This window comes from Micrasema longulum, unplaced genomic scaffold (genome assembly GCF_059751315.1).
Source record: "Micrasema longulum isolate JH-2025_06_02 unplaced genomic scaffold, ASM5975131v1 h1tg002455l, whole genome shotgun sequence".
In the NCBI taxonomy this organism is placed as follows: Eukaryota; Metazoa; Arthropoda; class Insecta; order Trichoptera; family Brachycentridae; genus Micrasema; species Micrasema longulum.
The window spans coordinates 398-15,132 of NW_028279599.1; the positions used below are offsets into that span (position 1 = coordinate 398).

The window sequence follows — 14,735 nt, forward strand, 5'->3', positions numbered from 1 at the left end:
TCTCTGAATCCCTTAAAATAAATATGTGTTTATGTTTTTCCTTTTTTAAAAAAAATGTTGTTACTATTTTATTTTATTTTTACATCTGAGCATGTTTTTCATTCTTTATTTCCATTCTTAATTCTTAATTACTCTTACAAATTTTCTTCATTTATAATATTATTTCCATTTGTAAATACTCACTACAAACTACAAACCTTAAAATATATTTTTTTCACTTAAATTTAAATTTTTAAACAACTTTCATTTATGTTTTCTTTTTCCTTCTCTTTTTTATACTTTCATAATTAACATTAGATTTAATTGCTTTTTAATATGGAAACTTCACTGGTCCATTAGAATTAAGTCCAATTGTGTAAAATATTAAACTTTGTAACTGTACTGTATGTTTCCTGAATAAAAGAAAATAAAAAAAATAAAAAATAAAATGGACCATGGTTATAACCGTGGAGGAGCTGTTTTGCACAGCTCAGGATAGGGAAGCTTTTTCCCAAGTGATCGTCAACGTTGGGGGGACCCGACATGACACGCGAAGAAAGTTATTTATTAATGAATTAAAATCATTAATATATTTAAAGCCCATTTTATTAAATCATTGTGATATATATTTCAACAATATTTTGAGTTTGTCCAAATTTTTGTAGACAAGAACTGGATTCAGCTCCTGGGGAGCTGTTTATATTAACATATTACAACAGAGATGAATTAAATTTGCTTGTATATGTTAATATAAACAGCTCCCCAGGGAGTTGAATCCAGTTCTTGTCCTACAAAAATTTGGACAAACTCAAAATATTGTTGATAAATTACCTGGTCCATGAAGAAGTATAGAAATTGAAAAAATAATATTTTCAGGCGTTGCCTAGTATGTAGGTGAAATAATTCAATTTGATGAATCTCATCCGCATAAATAGTTTAGGTTTCAGCTCTTTAACTTCACAAACATCAACAGATGAAAGAATTGAAGGAATGCAGATGTTCAAATATAGGCAGAATGATGAATGTTACACAGTGTGTAAAGTGGCCACTTAAACCAGCCATTGACAGGTCATAAGCCCTGTAGATGCCTAGACTTCTATATAACCTTCTCTTCAATGTTCTTCATCTCTGTTGTTATATGTTGATATATATTTAGTGATTTAATGTATAAACTGTTTAGTCCTATGGATAATAACAAAGCTACCGAATGAACAGTAGGGTAGCTTCGCCAATTGGAAAGAACGTTAAAAATGCTTTAAATATTTACAGCGGATTTTTACGATACATTTCAATTCAATTTACGATAAAATACAAATTTTCACTCTAAATTTTCGGGTTTAAATACGAGCACACACAAAACGGCTCGCAGTTGGTTTTTCGTCATTTTGACGTCACACGTAATGCCCGCCGAGTGAATTTCTAACAAATATTACGTGCATATAGGGCGCGGTAACGCTATACGTGCCGTTTACCCCGCTTGTCTCGTTTTCAGTTAATTTTTAAAATGCATATTTTAAGCCTTTGTAGAAAAATAAGCAGACGTCGCATGGAGAAAAAACACCATTACTACAGTTTTTTTTGCATATTAAGAAAATTTGCTGTGATTAAGGATTTTGACGGACGGGTATTGAAACATTGTTTTTCTGTCAATCTCTCGCCGATGCCTCCTGGATACAGTGCGAAATAGTCGCACGATGTACTGATTTTTCGAAAATTAAATCGGCAAATTTGACATTTCGCTGTCCCAATTTCCGTACTTCAAAACTGAGCCGATTTTCATGTTTAATTTCAGAAAGATTTAAAAAATTTTTTTTTCTGTATCTGCACAATATACAAAACTATTTATAATATTAGTATACCGTACGTTTGAAAATGGCAGATAAAACTGGGCGCTTATTTGTCTTTTTGGATGGTCCTAGTTCCCTTAAGAAACAATTATTAATTTATAATTACGTAGTTTAAGTTTTTTTTTGTTATTGTTATATTAATAACTCTTTATACTTTAAACGATAAAAAATCGCCATCTTAGAACAGGCTGAGCCATGTTAGATGGAGACTATCCTAAACAGAGAACACTCCGTCTTCATTTTTTATTCAGTAGTCTTATATATATCCCCTGTTTACTAAATATGTGCACTTATTTATGTACTAAATTTATAAAATAAATAAAACAATAATTGATCAAAAAAGCAACATTGTTCAATCAAATCATTACGTTTGTATAAATGAAGTAAGAAAGCGTTTGCTCTAAAAAAAATATAAAAAAACCTAAAAAGACTCATTAAAATTCATTCTGTATCATTAGCGTCGACGTTGTTTGTAAGAAGAGTAAAGGATTTTTATCATTTTCGTAACTGGTTGTACAATATGATTTACGAAATAAACTTATTGTGCTTTCGCACAGTCATACAGTATTTTACAAGCTTAATTCGAGTTGCATAGTTTACTACTGCGCTTTCGTTCATGCTTTGAGAAATTAAACCCTCACATTATCCCCAGTAGTTTTCCTTTCTGCAATGAATTATTTTTTACATTTCTCTATTCTGTTAACAGGAAACAGTAAACTAAACTTTGACTCATTTTGTCGAGTAGCAACGCATTTTCTCGATGAAGACGACGAAGCTCTTCAAAAGGAGCTTAAAGAAGCATTTAGACTTTACGACAAAGAAGGTGTGATATAAATATATTTTAATAGATTTAACCTTTTAAATTCTGTGATGTCCTGCCGGTAAAAAAACTCTGTGACTAAAAATTACACTCGCAACACTAGATTAAAAACTAAGGGCTCCAGTGGTTCCCCAAATTACAAGTAACTTTGTAATTTGGGGAGAACGAAAATTAAATTGCGTTATTTCAAGGTTGTTCAATGATTTCCTACAAATCATTTTACCATGAAAGATCTTCAAATGAAAAATAAAGAACTGAAGAATATCTTTTAAATACTTTATAATGCATGTGAATAAATAAATGTGTTTAACGAATTTATTCATTAGACGTACTTGTATAAATTATAATGGACTCAGTATTGATGTAGATATTTTTAACTACGCATTGCATTTGTACAAAAAATTTCTTTGTGCTTTGCATATGTGCTGCATGTAATATATATGTTTTTGTATGTTTTATATGTGCGTTCATGTGTGTGTGCGTGGATGGCTCGGGGTGTGCATTCGTTATTTTTATTTATTATCAATGATAACTTCCTTGGAAAACGCAAATTTTAACAATTTTTCTTTTCTCTCTTGAGTTTCTTATTTATTTATTTTTTTTGTCACATTTAGTGTTTAAATCTTTTGCATAATTTATGAAATCTTTATTGGTCTTTTTATGTTAGAAAATCGTTGTTTTTAATATTTTTTATGTATGACTGTATGTTTTCTGAATAAAAAAAAAATAAATAAATAAAAAAATAAAAAAATAAATAATTTAATAAAATAATATAAAGTAAATATGTCAATAAAAAATGCATCCCACCGAAAAGTCTTTAGACTTAGTGGGTAACAAATTGTAATATGTATTTTAAAATATCAAATAAACGTCGTTCTGCAGCACTATAACTGAAATAAATATTTGGCCTCGTGGTGTAATGGTCAGCGCGTTTGCCTACCATGCCAGAGGTCTCGGGTTCGATTTCCGACAGGCTTGAGATTAAATATTTATTCAAAAGGGTGTTTTTACACTGGAATATTTCGCTGTCCCTTGACGGGTCCCTGAAACGTGAGATTGATCATGTTAATGATCAAAACACGCTGCGATTGGTGTACCAATGCAGTGTCCTGTGCACCATCAGGTGCAGAAAGGGAATGGGAAAAAATACATATCAACTATGTCGCGAATCGAACCCGAGACCTCTTGCATGGTGGACAAACTCGCTGACCATTTCACCACGATTGCTGCAAAATCTGAGGAAAGCTGAGAAAGGCATGACAATCAAGTCCAGCGAAATTGGACAGAAAATAATAAAAAAGAAATAAAATCAAATATCAAAACATATTTTACTGCGTGAAAAAAAACTCCTTCGAGTCACTGTGTAGTAACTTGTGGTAACCTCAAAATGCCTTAGGTAATCTTAGGTAACCTGAGATTAGGAAATGATTGCCTTATAATCTCTGTCTTTCCGTCGTTTTAAAATTATACCAATGTGTGTCTGGTTTAGCGATCTAATTTTCTCTCAAATTACTGTTTCATATTTTTGTCTCAGGGCACTTGATATTTGGTCATTTCTGAAGATCCTGATGAACAAAATGTTTCATTTAAATTATCTTACATACCTAAATATGTGCTCAGGTTTACTTGAAGATTTCTGAATTTCCTGTTAATATTCATAGCAGTTGTCGCGTTATTAATTAATTCAATGCAATTCGCAACGCCAGTTACACTACGGGAACGGACGGGTTAATTAATTTATTTAACTGTTTTTACAATGTACAGATGTTCATTGTTTAAGATCCTGACTAGCTAGGAGTTTCCTGTGTGTAGACTTATTCGTTTTATGTGTTTTTTCATTACATGATACTTGTAAAGGCTCCTATTTCTATTCCTTTAGCTGTGAACTATAATGAATGCTACTTCTCTAAATAAATATATCTTGGTGTATACATAGACCAAAGCTTAAAATGAAAAGACCATATCAGTGAACTAGTTAAACGAATTAGAAAATGTATGAACATATTTATAAGATTACGGAGTATTTTAAAACTCATTCATTTAAAAATAGCTTATTACTCAATTGTAAAATCTTTGTAACAATGTGGTTTTATAGAATGGAGTGGTGCATATGCCAATATATTAAACCTTCTTAAAATAGTACAAAGATTAATTATTAAAGTAATTTTAAAGAAACCCTCAACATTCAATACGGAAAGTCTATATAAAATATTTAAGGTTTATACAGTAGACACTTTTTATAAAATAAATTACATTATTCAAATATATAAAAAAGAAAAAGCAAAAGAATTTGAAATGAATATGTCCCTCAGATACCAACTAAAATTCCTAAATTCTATACAAGTCATGGTCAAAATAGCTTTGTATTCAAAGGTGTAAAAAATTATAATAATTTTCCTAATGAACTAAAAACTATTAAAAATTCGTGTAAAAACAACAATTTATTTTAATTAGTATGAATGTATGATTATTTTATGTTTTTTCTTTTAATATCTTTTGTTTTTATTTATTTTTTCATGTACTCGTATTTAAAATTATATAAACTCTTATAAATAAACAACTACAACAGTGTAAGTCACTCTCCAAGCACAAGAGTTAGTCTCTTTTTTTTGAGAGTTACAGTGATAACATTAACTAGATGTGTAAAAATAGATATGTTTTAAATTTTATAAAAAACATGAACCTTTTATGAAATTTATAAATAAAAAAAAAGAAAATAAATTATTTGTGAAATAATAAAATTAAAATCACTAAGACCATGGTACCGCAGGGACTCGCAAAAACAGGTCCCATGAAAACGACTCTTGTGCCGGAACCTAGGTAAGTTAGTAAAAGAAGAAGAAGGCCTTTTTCTTTGGCTTATATAGCCTCTTTGAGTAGATCTACATACAAAACAAATTATAGTCAAACTATGGACTTGAACCTAGTCACAAAAGTACACCAAACGTAAACACTACTAAAACAGTTCTGTACCACAAATAGATCTTGCACGTACTAGAAAGTTTAGTTTTCTGTCAGAATTGTTTGATTTTTTATGATTTCAACCATGAAAAATTGGTCAAAATTTCAAATGGTCATCTCAAATTAAAAAAAAAAATGTTTAGAAAAACAGATTTTTAATGTTGATTTGCCTAATCTGACCGGGAAAACTCGAGCCTTTTGCCACTTGTCAACTCTCCACCGGTTATCCGATACCAGCTCATAAAGAGCAATCCTTGATAGATACTTTCTATTTTCACCAGTCACAAGGAACCAAAAATCTAGGTCAATCTTATCTAAATAATAGAAGAAAAGAGAGCTATTGACACCATTTTCAGCTTCAGCCTATTCAAATAACACCAGCAACACCCTATTCAAAACAGGGCATATGAGCAATTGCTTTTGGAGCTTCTGATCAGCATTATTATTTGATTACTTTTAGTTTTATTTTTGCAGGAAATGGCTACATTCCAACGAGCAGCCTCAGAGAGATATTGGCTGCATTGGATGATCAGCTAACATCAGACCAACTGAATGAAATGATTGCAGAAATCGATACTGATGACTCTGGTACCGTAGATTTTGATGGTGAGAAAACAAATACATGTACAATACAATATTTTGAGTTTGTCCAAATGTTCGTAGAAAAAAGATTGGATTTCACCCTCTAGGGAGTCATTAAGATTAACAAATCACAACAGAGATAGAGAACATTTTAGAGAAGGGAATATGGAAGTCTAGGCATTTACAGGGCTTATGATCTGTCGTTAGCTGGTTTAAGTCTTTTACACACAGTGTAACATTCACCATTTTGCCTATGTTTAAACATCCATATTTGTTCAATTCTTCCACCTGTTGATTTAAGTGAAGTTAAAGAGCTGAATCCTTTATTGTTGTGAAGAGATTTATTTGATCGAATTTTTCACGCTTGAAAACAATTTTCAAATTTAGTATGTGGCACTGAACTGATTTTAACTAAAAATCATCATTCACATTTTTTAACTATATTTTTAACATATTACAACAGAGATGAAGAACATTTAGGAGAAGGTAATAAAGAAGTCTTGGCATCTACAGGGCTTATGACCTGTCGATGGCTGGTTTAAGTGGCACTTTACTCATTGTGTAACATTTACCATTTTGCCTATATTTGAACATCTATATTTTTTCAATTCATTCATCTGTTGATGTCTGAGAAGTTAAAGAGCTGAAACCTTTATTTATGCGGGTGAGATTCATCTAGTTAAATTATTTCACCTGCATACTAGGCAACGCCTGAAAATGTTATTTTTTTAATTTCTATACATCTTCATGGACCAGGTGGATTTATCAACAATATTTTGAGTTTGTCCAAATTTTTGTAGACAAGGACTTGTAACAACTCCCTGGGAAGATGTTTATATTAACATATTACAACAGAGATGCAGAACATTTAAGAGAAGGTAATATAGAAGTCTAGGCATCTTCTGGGCTTATGACCTGTCAATATTTTTAACAGTGTTGAAATGGTGTCGTCGAAAAAACCCAAGCAAAAAATAATTAACGTTTCTATTGTGCCAAAGTTTTTCTAGCGTATTTTTTTAAAATGAACTATCTTCGTCACTTATTATTCCCTCAAAACGCAACACATTTCTAGCCAGTTTGAACCCGTTGAAGGTACATTATGTGGTTGAGTTCCTATTAGTTTCCAGGGTGCTTCGTATTGATTGAAAAGCTATGTTTGTACATGTATCTATATTGAGCATGTACACGTCAAACTATGCACCGCCATTTTATGCATATACAAACATAATTTTGTATGACAGTCATTCATAAAATGTGGGCCGCGTGGGTCATATGCGAATATAGGTGGTTCCACATGGGGGGAGTTATATATGCTACAAATTTCACTGCATTGTACAATCAAATCTAGGGAATTTGCGTACAATTTTTCATTAAATTTTGAACTGCGTTATATGCACCAATACTTATAATTATTTTTGGAAGTAAATTTTGGCATTTCAATCAAAAACGTTCATAAAATCAACAGATTTTATCACACAAAATTGAATTATTTTTACGAATTTTCGCTAAGATTTATATTCATTGAAATTAATTTTAGGTTTTTTTTTAAATAACTCTTATAGTTTTACATAACACCTGTTTCACATATAAATATAAATGTTGAGTTACTAAATAAAAAAAAACCTGCAAGCGATACTTTTCCAAAAATTAGTTTTTTTTAAACGCTTGCTTTAAACAAACTTCTTCGCTGATTTCTGAGCTACCACCGTTCAAACAATTTTGCAAAAATACAAATTTCATATCTAGTGTCATTTTGTGGTCTTTTGTAAAAAGTTTAAAGCTGCCCTCGTATCTGTATTGTTCACTAATTAAGTTTAACATTTCGATTCTTGTCCATAGTGGTCTAAATTAGCTTCCATTCTCCTTATATTGTCAACACTGGGATGACATCATCTATATGCTCTGTGATAGGTCGTTTGTTTTGTCACCGGCAGTTGGTGTCATGCGCAGTTTTTTGTAAATTCTAATCTCACCAAGCAGTAATTAAATCTGTTCTGGATGACGAAGGCAACATAATAAGAGTTTTAATGGTAGGTAAAACTTTAGTATTATGTAGAGCCGTTCGTCATCCAGAACATATTTTATATATGTGAGAAGTGTTTGTTATCGCCTTGGTGACAAAACTGATGTCAATTGTGAGAGGTTGTTAATTAGTCGAGTATAGGTTCAAACAGATTTGTGAGGGATGGCAATGTAGCTGCCACCTTCCATTACTTCCCTTCTGTAGTGTTTTGCGAATGTGTTCTCGCTCTTCCGATTTCCTCTTTCCAGGATTTTTTCAATTGGGCAATTTTCTAACTAGCTGAGCGATGCTACTGCTGACCTTGTACTTCTTGCTGATTCATCAATGCCAGCACTTCTTAGGACTGTTAAGTTACTCATTTTTGATAATTTTTCTGACTATGATTGCAAAATTCATATTTCATATCAATCAAAATGCCTTTTTAATATCGATATCTCATGAATATAAGGTGTTCAGTCTTACGCTTCAAGTGTCGGTCTAAGGACGATTAAATATTGAGTTGAGGGGATCTAAAGCCCCGCTATCCACCGGCAACCGTTAAAAAGTCACGGGGACTTTACCAACTGCACATATACAAAAATTAGAACTAGAAATTAGAAAAAGAGTATAAATGGATATCGAAGAGTGACTAATAAGTTATTCCAACTCCGCAAATCCCCTCAACGTTTCTTTTCCTTTTACTTCTGATGCCAATTATTTCAAATTTCCGTCCGTCTTCTTCACCCTCTTCTATGTTCCATTTCATTTGGGGTCAGCTCTTTTTGTCCTACCTCTCTACGGTCTACTACTTTGGGCCATTGTCTCATCCAACTGAACCTCTCTTATGTCTTTTTTATAGCACTGCATTATGCAAAACAGGTTCGACCTCTACGCTTTCGGCTCTCATGAAGTTTTAGTGCTCTCATGCCTGGCTAAATGGCCATACCATCTCAATCTGCATTTCCTCATCATCTCTGCCTTTTTGTCCATCCTTAAGTATTTATTTGATTTGTTCAGGCCATGTACATTTCGTTTTCTGCGTCTGTCATAAATCGCATTCTGTTTTATTTAACCGAAACCAACGCCGCACACTTTGACTGACGCGGTTCTAATAAATTGAGAACCACTGCAATGTATACTGTATATATACTATGGTTATACAAATATGGGAGCTGATAGTACGATAGTAGGGATGAGCTTACGTTGGCCATTATTAATGGGTAGCCTTTGAGTATCTATCACTAAGCCCCTTCAAATTGAAAAACCCACTGCAATAACAGCTCAAGTCCACCAAAAATAAATAAATTTAATCATTTTGAGTTTGTCCAAATATTAAAAAATATCACAAACATCATATCCTTATCCACAATCAATCATTTGTGACATGAACGCTTCAGTTATCCGTTCACGGACAATGAAATATAAATATATATCATGTTATGTTTAAATTTGACCCGGAATGTATCATTTAAAAGAAACACGCTGTCTATCATACGTGTTTATTTTCACCACGATTTCTAATGTATGTGTTTAAAGCAGCAGGGTAAACGAGTCAATCTTTAGTGTGTTCTGTGAATTTTCCTTCTGTCTGCCGCTATCTATCTGTCGCTAAAGGATTCTTTCTATAGACGATAACACCGTTCAGCGTATTGTTATGGGTGATGAAACTGAGTGTATTAATATAAAGTAGAAATACGCCGATATCTTTGGAATGGCGCTTGCCAACTGAGCCAAAACTCAAAATACCACGCCAAGGCGCTCAAAAATCAAGGATGTTGACTGTTTTCTTAAATTATCATGCTGATTTGCACTCAGAGTTTTTCCCAACCAGTCATACGGTCAATAAAAAATACTATTAAGGCGTATCGAAGCATTAGAAGCGTATAGAAGCAAAGAAGGGCAGATGTATGGAAATATAGTTGTTGCATCATAATAAGGCGCCGTTTCACACATCTCTCCATGCGCGTGATTATTTGGCCAAAAACAATGAATAAGTGAAAAGTTCCCCATGTACTGTGTTTACTTGATTTGGTCCAGTGTGACTTTTCCTGTTCTCTCAACTCAAATTACGACTTTGCGGAAAGCATTTTGACACAATCGAGGTGAAAATTTGCAAGGAGAGCAGAAAGCCATTCCGAAATCGGCCTGCGAGAAGTGCTTCGAAGATTGGAAAAAAACGTTGGCTTATATATATTGTCTCTAATAGAGATTACTTTGAAGGTAATAAAATAAATATTAATTAACAATATTGAGCAAAAGTTGATGGGTTGTAGTTTAGTGGCTAGTGTCACCAACTCACGGATTAGAATTCCGAGGTTCGAATCCTACTCTAACACAACTGAGTGTCCATTTGATATATTCAAATGTACAAGATTTGTGACGCGTAATGTCTAACTGACCATGTTCAAATTAAAATTTAGGGATCTTGCTGATATTACTGTATTCTTGGACATAACAGTAGATTTTAAGCTGCAATGAGGTCTACATATAGCTCATTTATCGAGCCGACTTCGTTTTGCAGCCAACGCTGTTAACAATATTACTAATATAGAAACATCTAGGTGGATCTATTTTAGTTGTTTTCACGTTATTTATACTGCTGTAGAGAAATGTTGCTGATATTTATTCTGTTTTTGTGCTGCTGATGAGAGCTGTTCTAGCAAAATACAAAATAAACCCCGGAGACTCACAAATAATAATATTAAAAATATAAGCATATTGGCGATCACACGAATATATATTTATAGAAATCAAATGTACGTAGACAAAAATGTTAATGATTAAAAAGAGAATAGAGCTTTCTATGAGTTCAACACAGGAAATAAAGATAAGTTTGCTGTTTTTACTACTAGAATGTTAAAAATTAAAATTCTTTTCCCTTAAATTGCATTTGCTTCTATAATTAAGTACCTCTTGATATTCGGGCATTGTCAACCATGAAATTTAATGATGTTGTCAATTACAGGCTGTTTAAAACGAGCTACTATAGAATCGTTGAATATTTGCAGGACAATACAGCTTATAGGGTTGTGTTTGTCGAATTAAATGATTAAAATTTTATTCACGATTTTTCTTTATTAGTTGTTAATTGACTATACTATTTATTGAATTGCATTACATAATTTTGATTTATTTGCGTTTACAAGAGATTAAATTAATTCCATTAAAAAAATAAACAAATAACTGATTTTTAATTTAAACTAACGATGTAAGAAGCATGAAGTTTAAACTTAAAACTTACTTCTTTAACTTCTAAAATATAAACGATTTTGCGGTCTTGGAGATGCTGACTTAGACAAAATCGTTTGGTGATCAAATATTAAATCCAAATAAAAAAAAAACCATCTATATTTTATCAAAATTATTAACTATAGCGGAAATACAAATCACCTTACCTAATTCATGATTAATAACAAAATAAGTGTGTCTTTTTAAAAAAAAGTATAAATACCTTATTCATATATTGTAATGTAATGTAGTTATTTAGATAGTTTAACAAATTATAACAGGGATGGAGAACACCTTAAGGGAAAATGGAAGTCTAGGCTTTACAGGGCTTATGACCTGTCATTGGCTGGTTTAAGTGGTGTAAAAAAAATCAATTTAATCAATCTCTACTAATAAACAATGCATACGAAAATAATTTCAAAACTAAAATATGTTATTAAATCCAGACGCTTTCTGATGACACTCTACTTATGTGGATATTTGTTTTTTACAAAAACCATCGCCATCCCACAAAACGAAGCAATAAACCCAGCGCCCCTAATCTCGTTTGGCAACTCATTAAACATCTTGAATCCTTTATGGTATGGATTGTTTTGAGTTGCCTGGATTCTTGTTATTGGGAGTCTGAAACTTTCACTTCTCTAAGGAGAGGCAAGACACAATTAGGGTAGCGATGGATTTCGTCATTGCGTTGAACATTACTTGAACATGTATTCGGGCAACAATTTATTTTTTGATAAATTGGTCACCCCAACGCTCTTTCTAAAATATTAATAAAGTACCTCTAAATATCTCTAAAATATTCTCAAATTTGTACAGCAGCGGCTAAACGTAGTTAGCGAAATTGTAAAATGTCAGGTGTTGACAATATGACTAATCGTCGATTAGCCCTTTTACAGTTTGGCACTGATTTGTAATTTCTCTAGGCAATATGTGTTCCGGCTAAAATGACAATCCGGTTGCGATAGATAGATTCATAATTTGTTACACTAATTTGCTCCCTTATAAAGGTACAGAGCGGAGCGGGGCGCGTCGGAAACACCCTAAAACATTAATAATGTCGGAGGTAGGTAGTCTGTCAGACCAATGTTTAGTGATTAATATTTAACCTTCGCGGGCCACGATTGCAATAGGAAGTTAAGGACGTTATACCTTCACGAAAATAAATGTAATTTAAAATTCATGTTTAAGCGAGGACTTTTTGTTTTATGTCTTTAAAATAAATTTTAAAGTGGCTGCTTTTATCACAGAAGCCTATTTAAAATATAAAAGAGAAATTTTTTGATTTCAATTAACCATTAAACGCGGAGTAAAGTTTCCGCGCTTTAGAAATTGTTGAATTCGATCATATGACATATATGTATGAGATGACTTTATGAAAACTTGTAAATACAGATCGGTAGAACATAACACGCTAGATAGTAAGAAAGCTAAGTTTACGGTCTCACAGGGGCGTGCGGTGAGGTTTTCGATAAGAGAAGCAATAATTTAGTACTAGGTACATAGGTAAAATGTGTGCCTAGTACATCACAGTAAATCAAATTAAGTGCTTTGAAATAAACTAAAAAGCATTTTTTTGCCATAACTTCAGAATAAAAGATATATATTTTAATTTTACAACACCATCGTGTGAACCGATTGAAGTGCTAAATTTGTTATTAAACAGTCACAATATATGAAAAACGTTAAATGGATTGGTTTGCTGGAATTGTTTCCATGGAGCTACTAAAGATCTCGATTTGCGCTAATGCGGACTTGTGAATTCAGTGCTGGGCGACTGCCTTTTAGGAACCAACAGACTTACGCAGTTTATTATTTCAGAATTAGATGGAGCGCAGTGAATTTTACTTCAGTTATCAATCTAATAAAAAAAAATAGAAGTAGCTGATAAGATTATTTAACTAATAGCTGAATTTATTATACTAAGTTAAAATCTTTTATAAAAAAAAAAAAATACTGATTGTTTAAAAGTTAATTTTTTGGGAAAGCATTGGTTAAAAGCGTGTTAAAAATCTCAAGTCTACAAAAACGTAGAAATAACATTGACTCCATATATATGTTTAATTTGATGAATGGCTTAATTGATGTACCATCGTTACTGGAACAGGTGACATTCAATGTTCCGATCCGCCGGTTGCGCAATAATAATGTGCTGTTCCTCGATCAACACAGCACAAACTATGGCTTGCATGCACCAATGTCCCGATTGTGTCGTATTGTAAACTCGAGACAAGATCTGGACTTCTTAGTGTAAGTCTTTATAGTTTTAAAAATTCACTTAGATAGACCGGATCTTGTCTTGAGGAAGTTATTTTATTTTTTTGTCCTAGCTTCAATTTTATTTAGTTGTATTTTATTTTATGGGTGCCTGTATTTATTATAAGAAATTGTATTTACCATCGTTGCGGTGATTTTCACAATAATGGCGCTGTATAAATTATCCGAACATTGTTAGAATGAACTGCATAAGTGCGTCAAACAAATAAATAAATAAATAAATTGGTTCCATCTAATTTATGGATGGACCGCGCATGCTGCCTCGATATTTGCAATGGCGGCCTGGGTAGCGTCATATTTTGTCTGTGTTATATTTTGTGTGATTTAAAATTGAATTCAATGAATTGTGTCATTTATTCCATTTAAATTTTATTTCAGAATTTATGGAGATGATGACTGGGGATTAAACATATTTCATAAAGATTATTCATGAAAACTTTTAAGATAAAATAATTTGCCTTATTTATATTCAAGGAAAACTTGGCGTTTGGGAAAATATCTAATTCACAATTTTTTTATAGAAACCTTTTCATTTATATCAGAATTTGAAGGAATTTTATCAATAATTTATTTTGATTGTAATATTCTTCTCGTGATAATAAATCATTTCAAACCATTTCAATATTTTTAATCTGAAATACCCACTGTAAAAAATGCCCGGTAAAAAAATAAAAGAGTTTTTAAATTATATTTGTGTGGGCTTTATTTTTCTCTTTTCAAAAATTACCTGTGAAACGACAAACTTTTTTTTAAAAATATTATTTTTGCAACAAATAAAAAAATAAAAAATAATTTAATAGCTAAAAAATTAATTGGGTAAATCTTTAAAAACATTAAGGCAAAGAACCCGAAGGTAAAGTTTAAAAGACTTCACTTAAGATTAAGTACTCTTCGATTTGAGTGAATAAAGAAAAAAATGGTGGATAATGGAGTGGAATAAAAGAATTTATATTCTTGAGAGAAAAAATAATCATTTGAGAAAAGCGGTTCAGAAAAATAAAAAATCTACTGATTTAATTCAAATGAAAACGAAATAAAA

General features: G+C 31.9%; 1 protein-coding gene across 1 annotated transcript; it reads left to right on the forward strand.

The window, feature by feature from the left end:
* Window positions 1-2,532: 2,532 nt before the first annotated feature.
* Window positions 2,533-14,312, forward strand: LOC148272159 (troponin C-like; the record flags this gene model as incomplete). The annotated part of the gene is made up of 3 exons (XM_088240446.1): window positions 2,533-2,649; window positions 6,082-6,213; window positions 14,075-14,312. Coding segments are annotated over 3 exons (278 nt in total), but the record flags the coding sequence as incomplete, so codon positions are not given.
* Window positions 14,313-14,735: the final 423 nt, after the last annotated feature.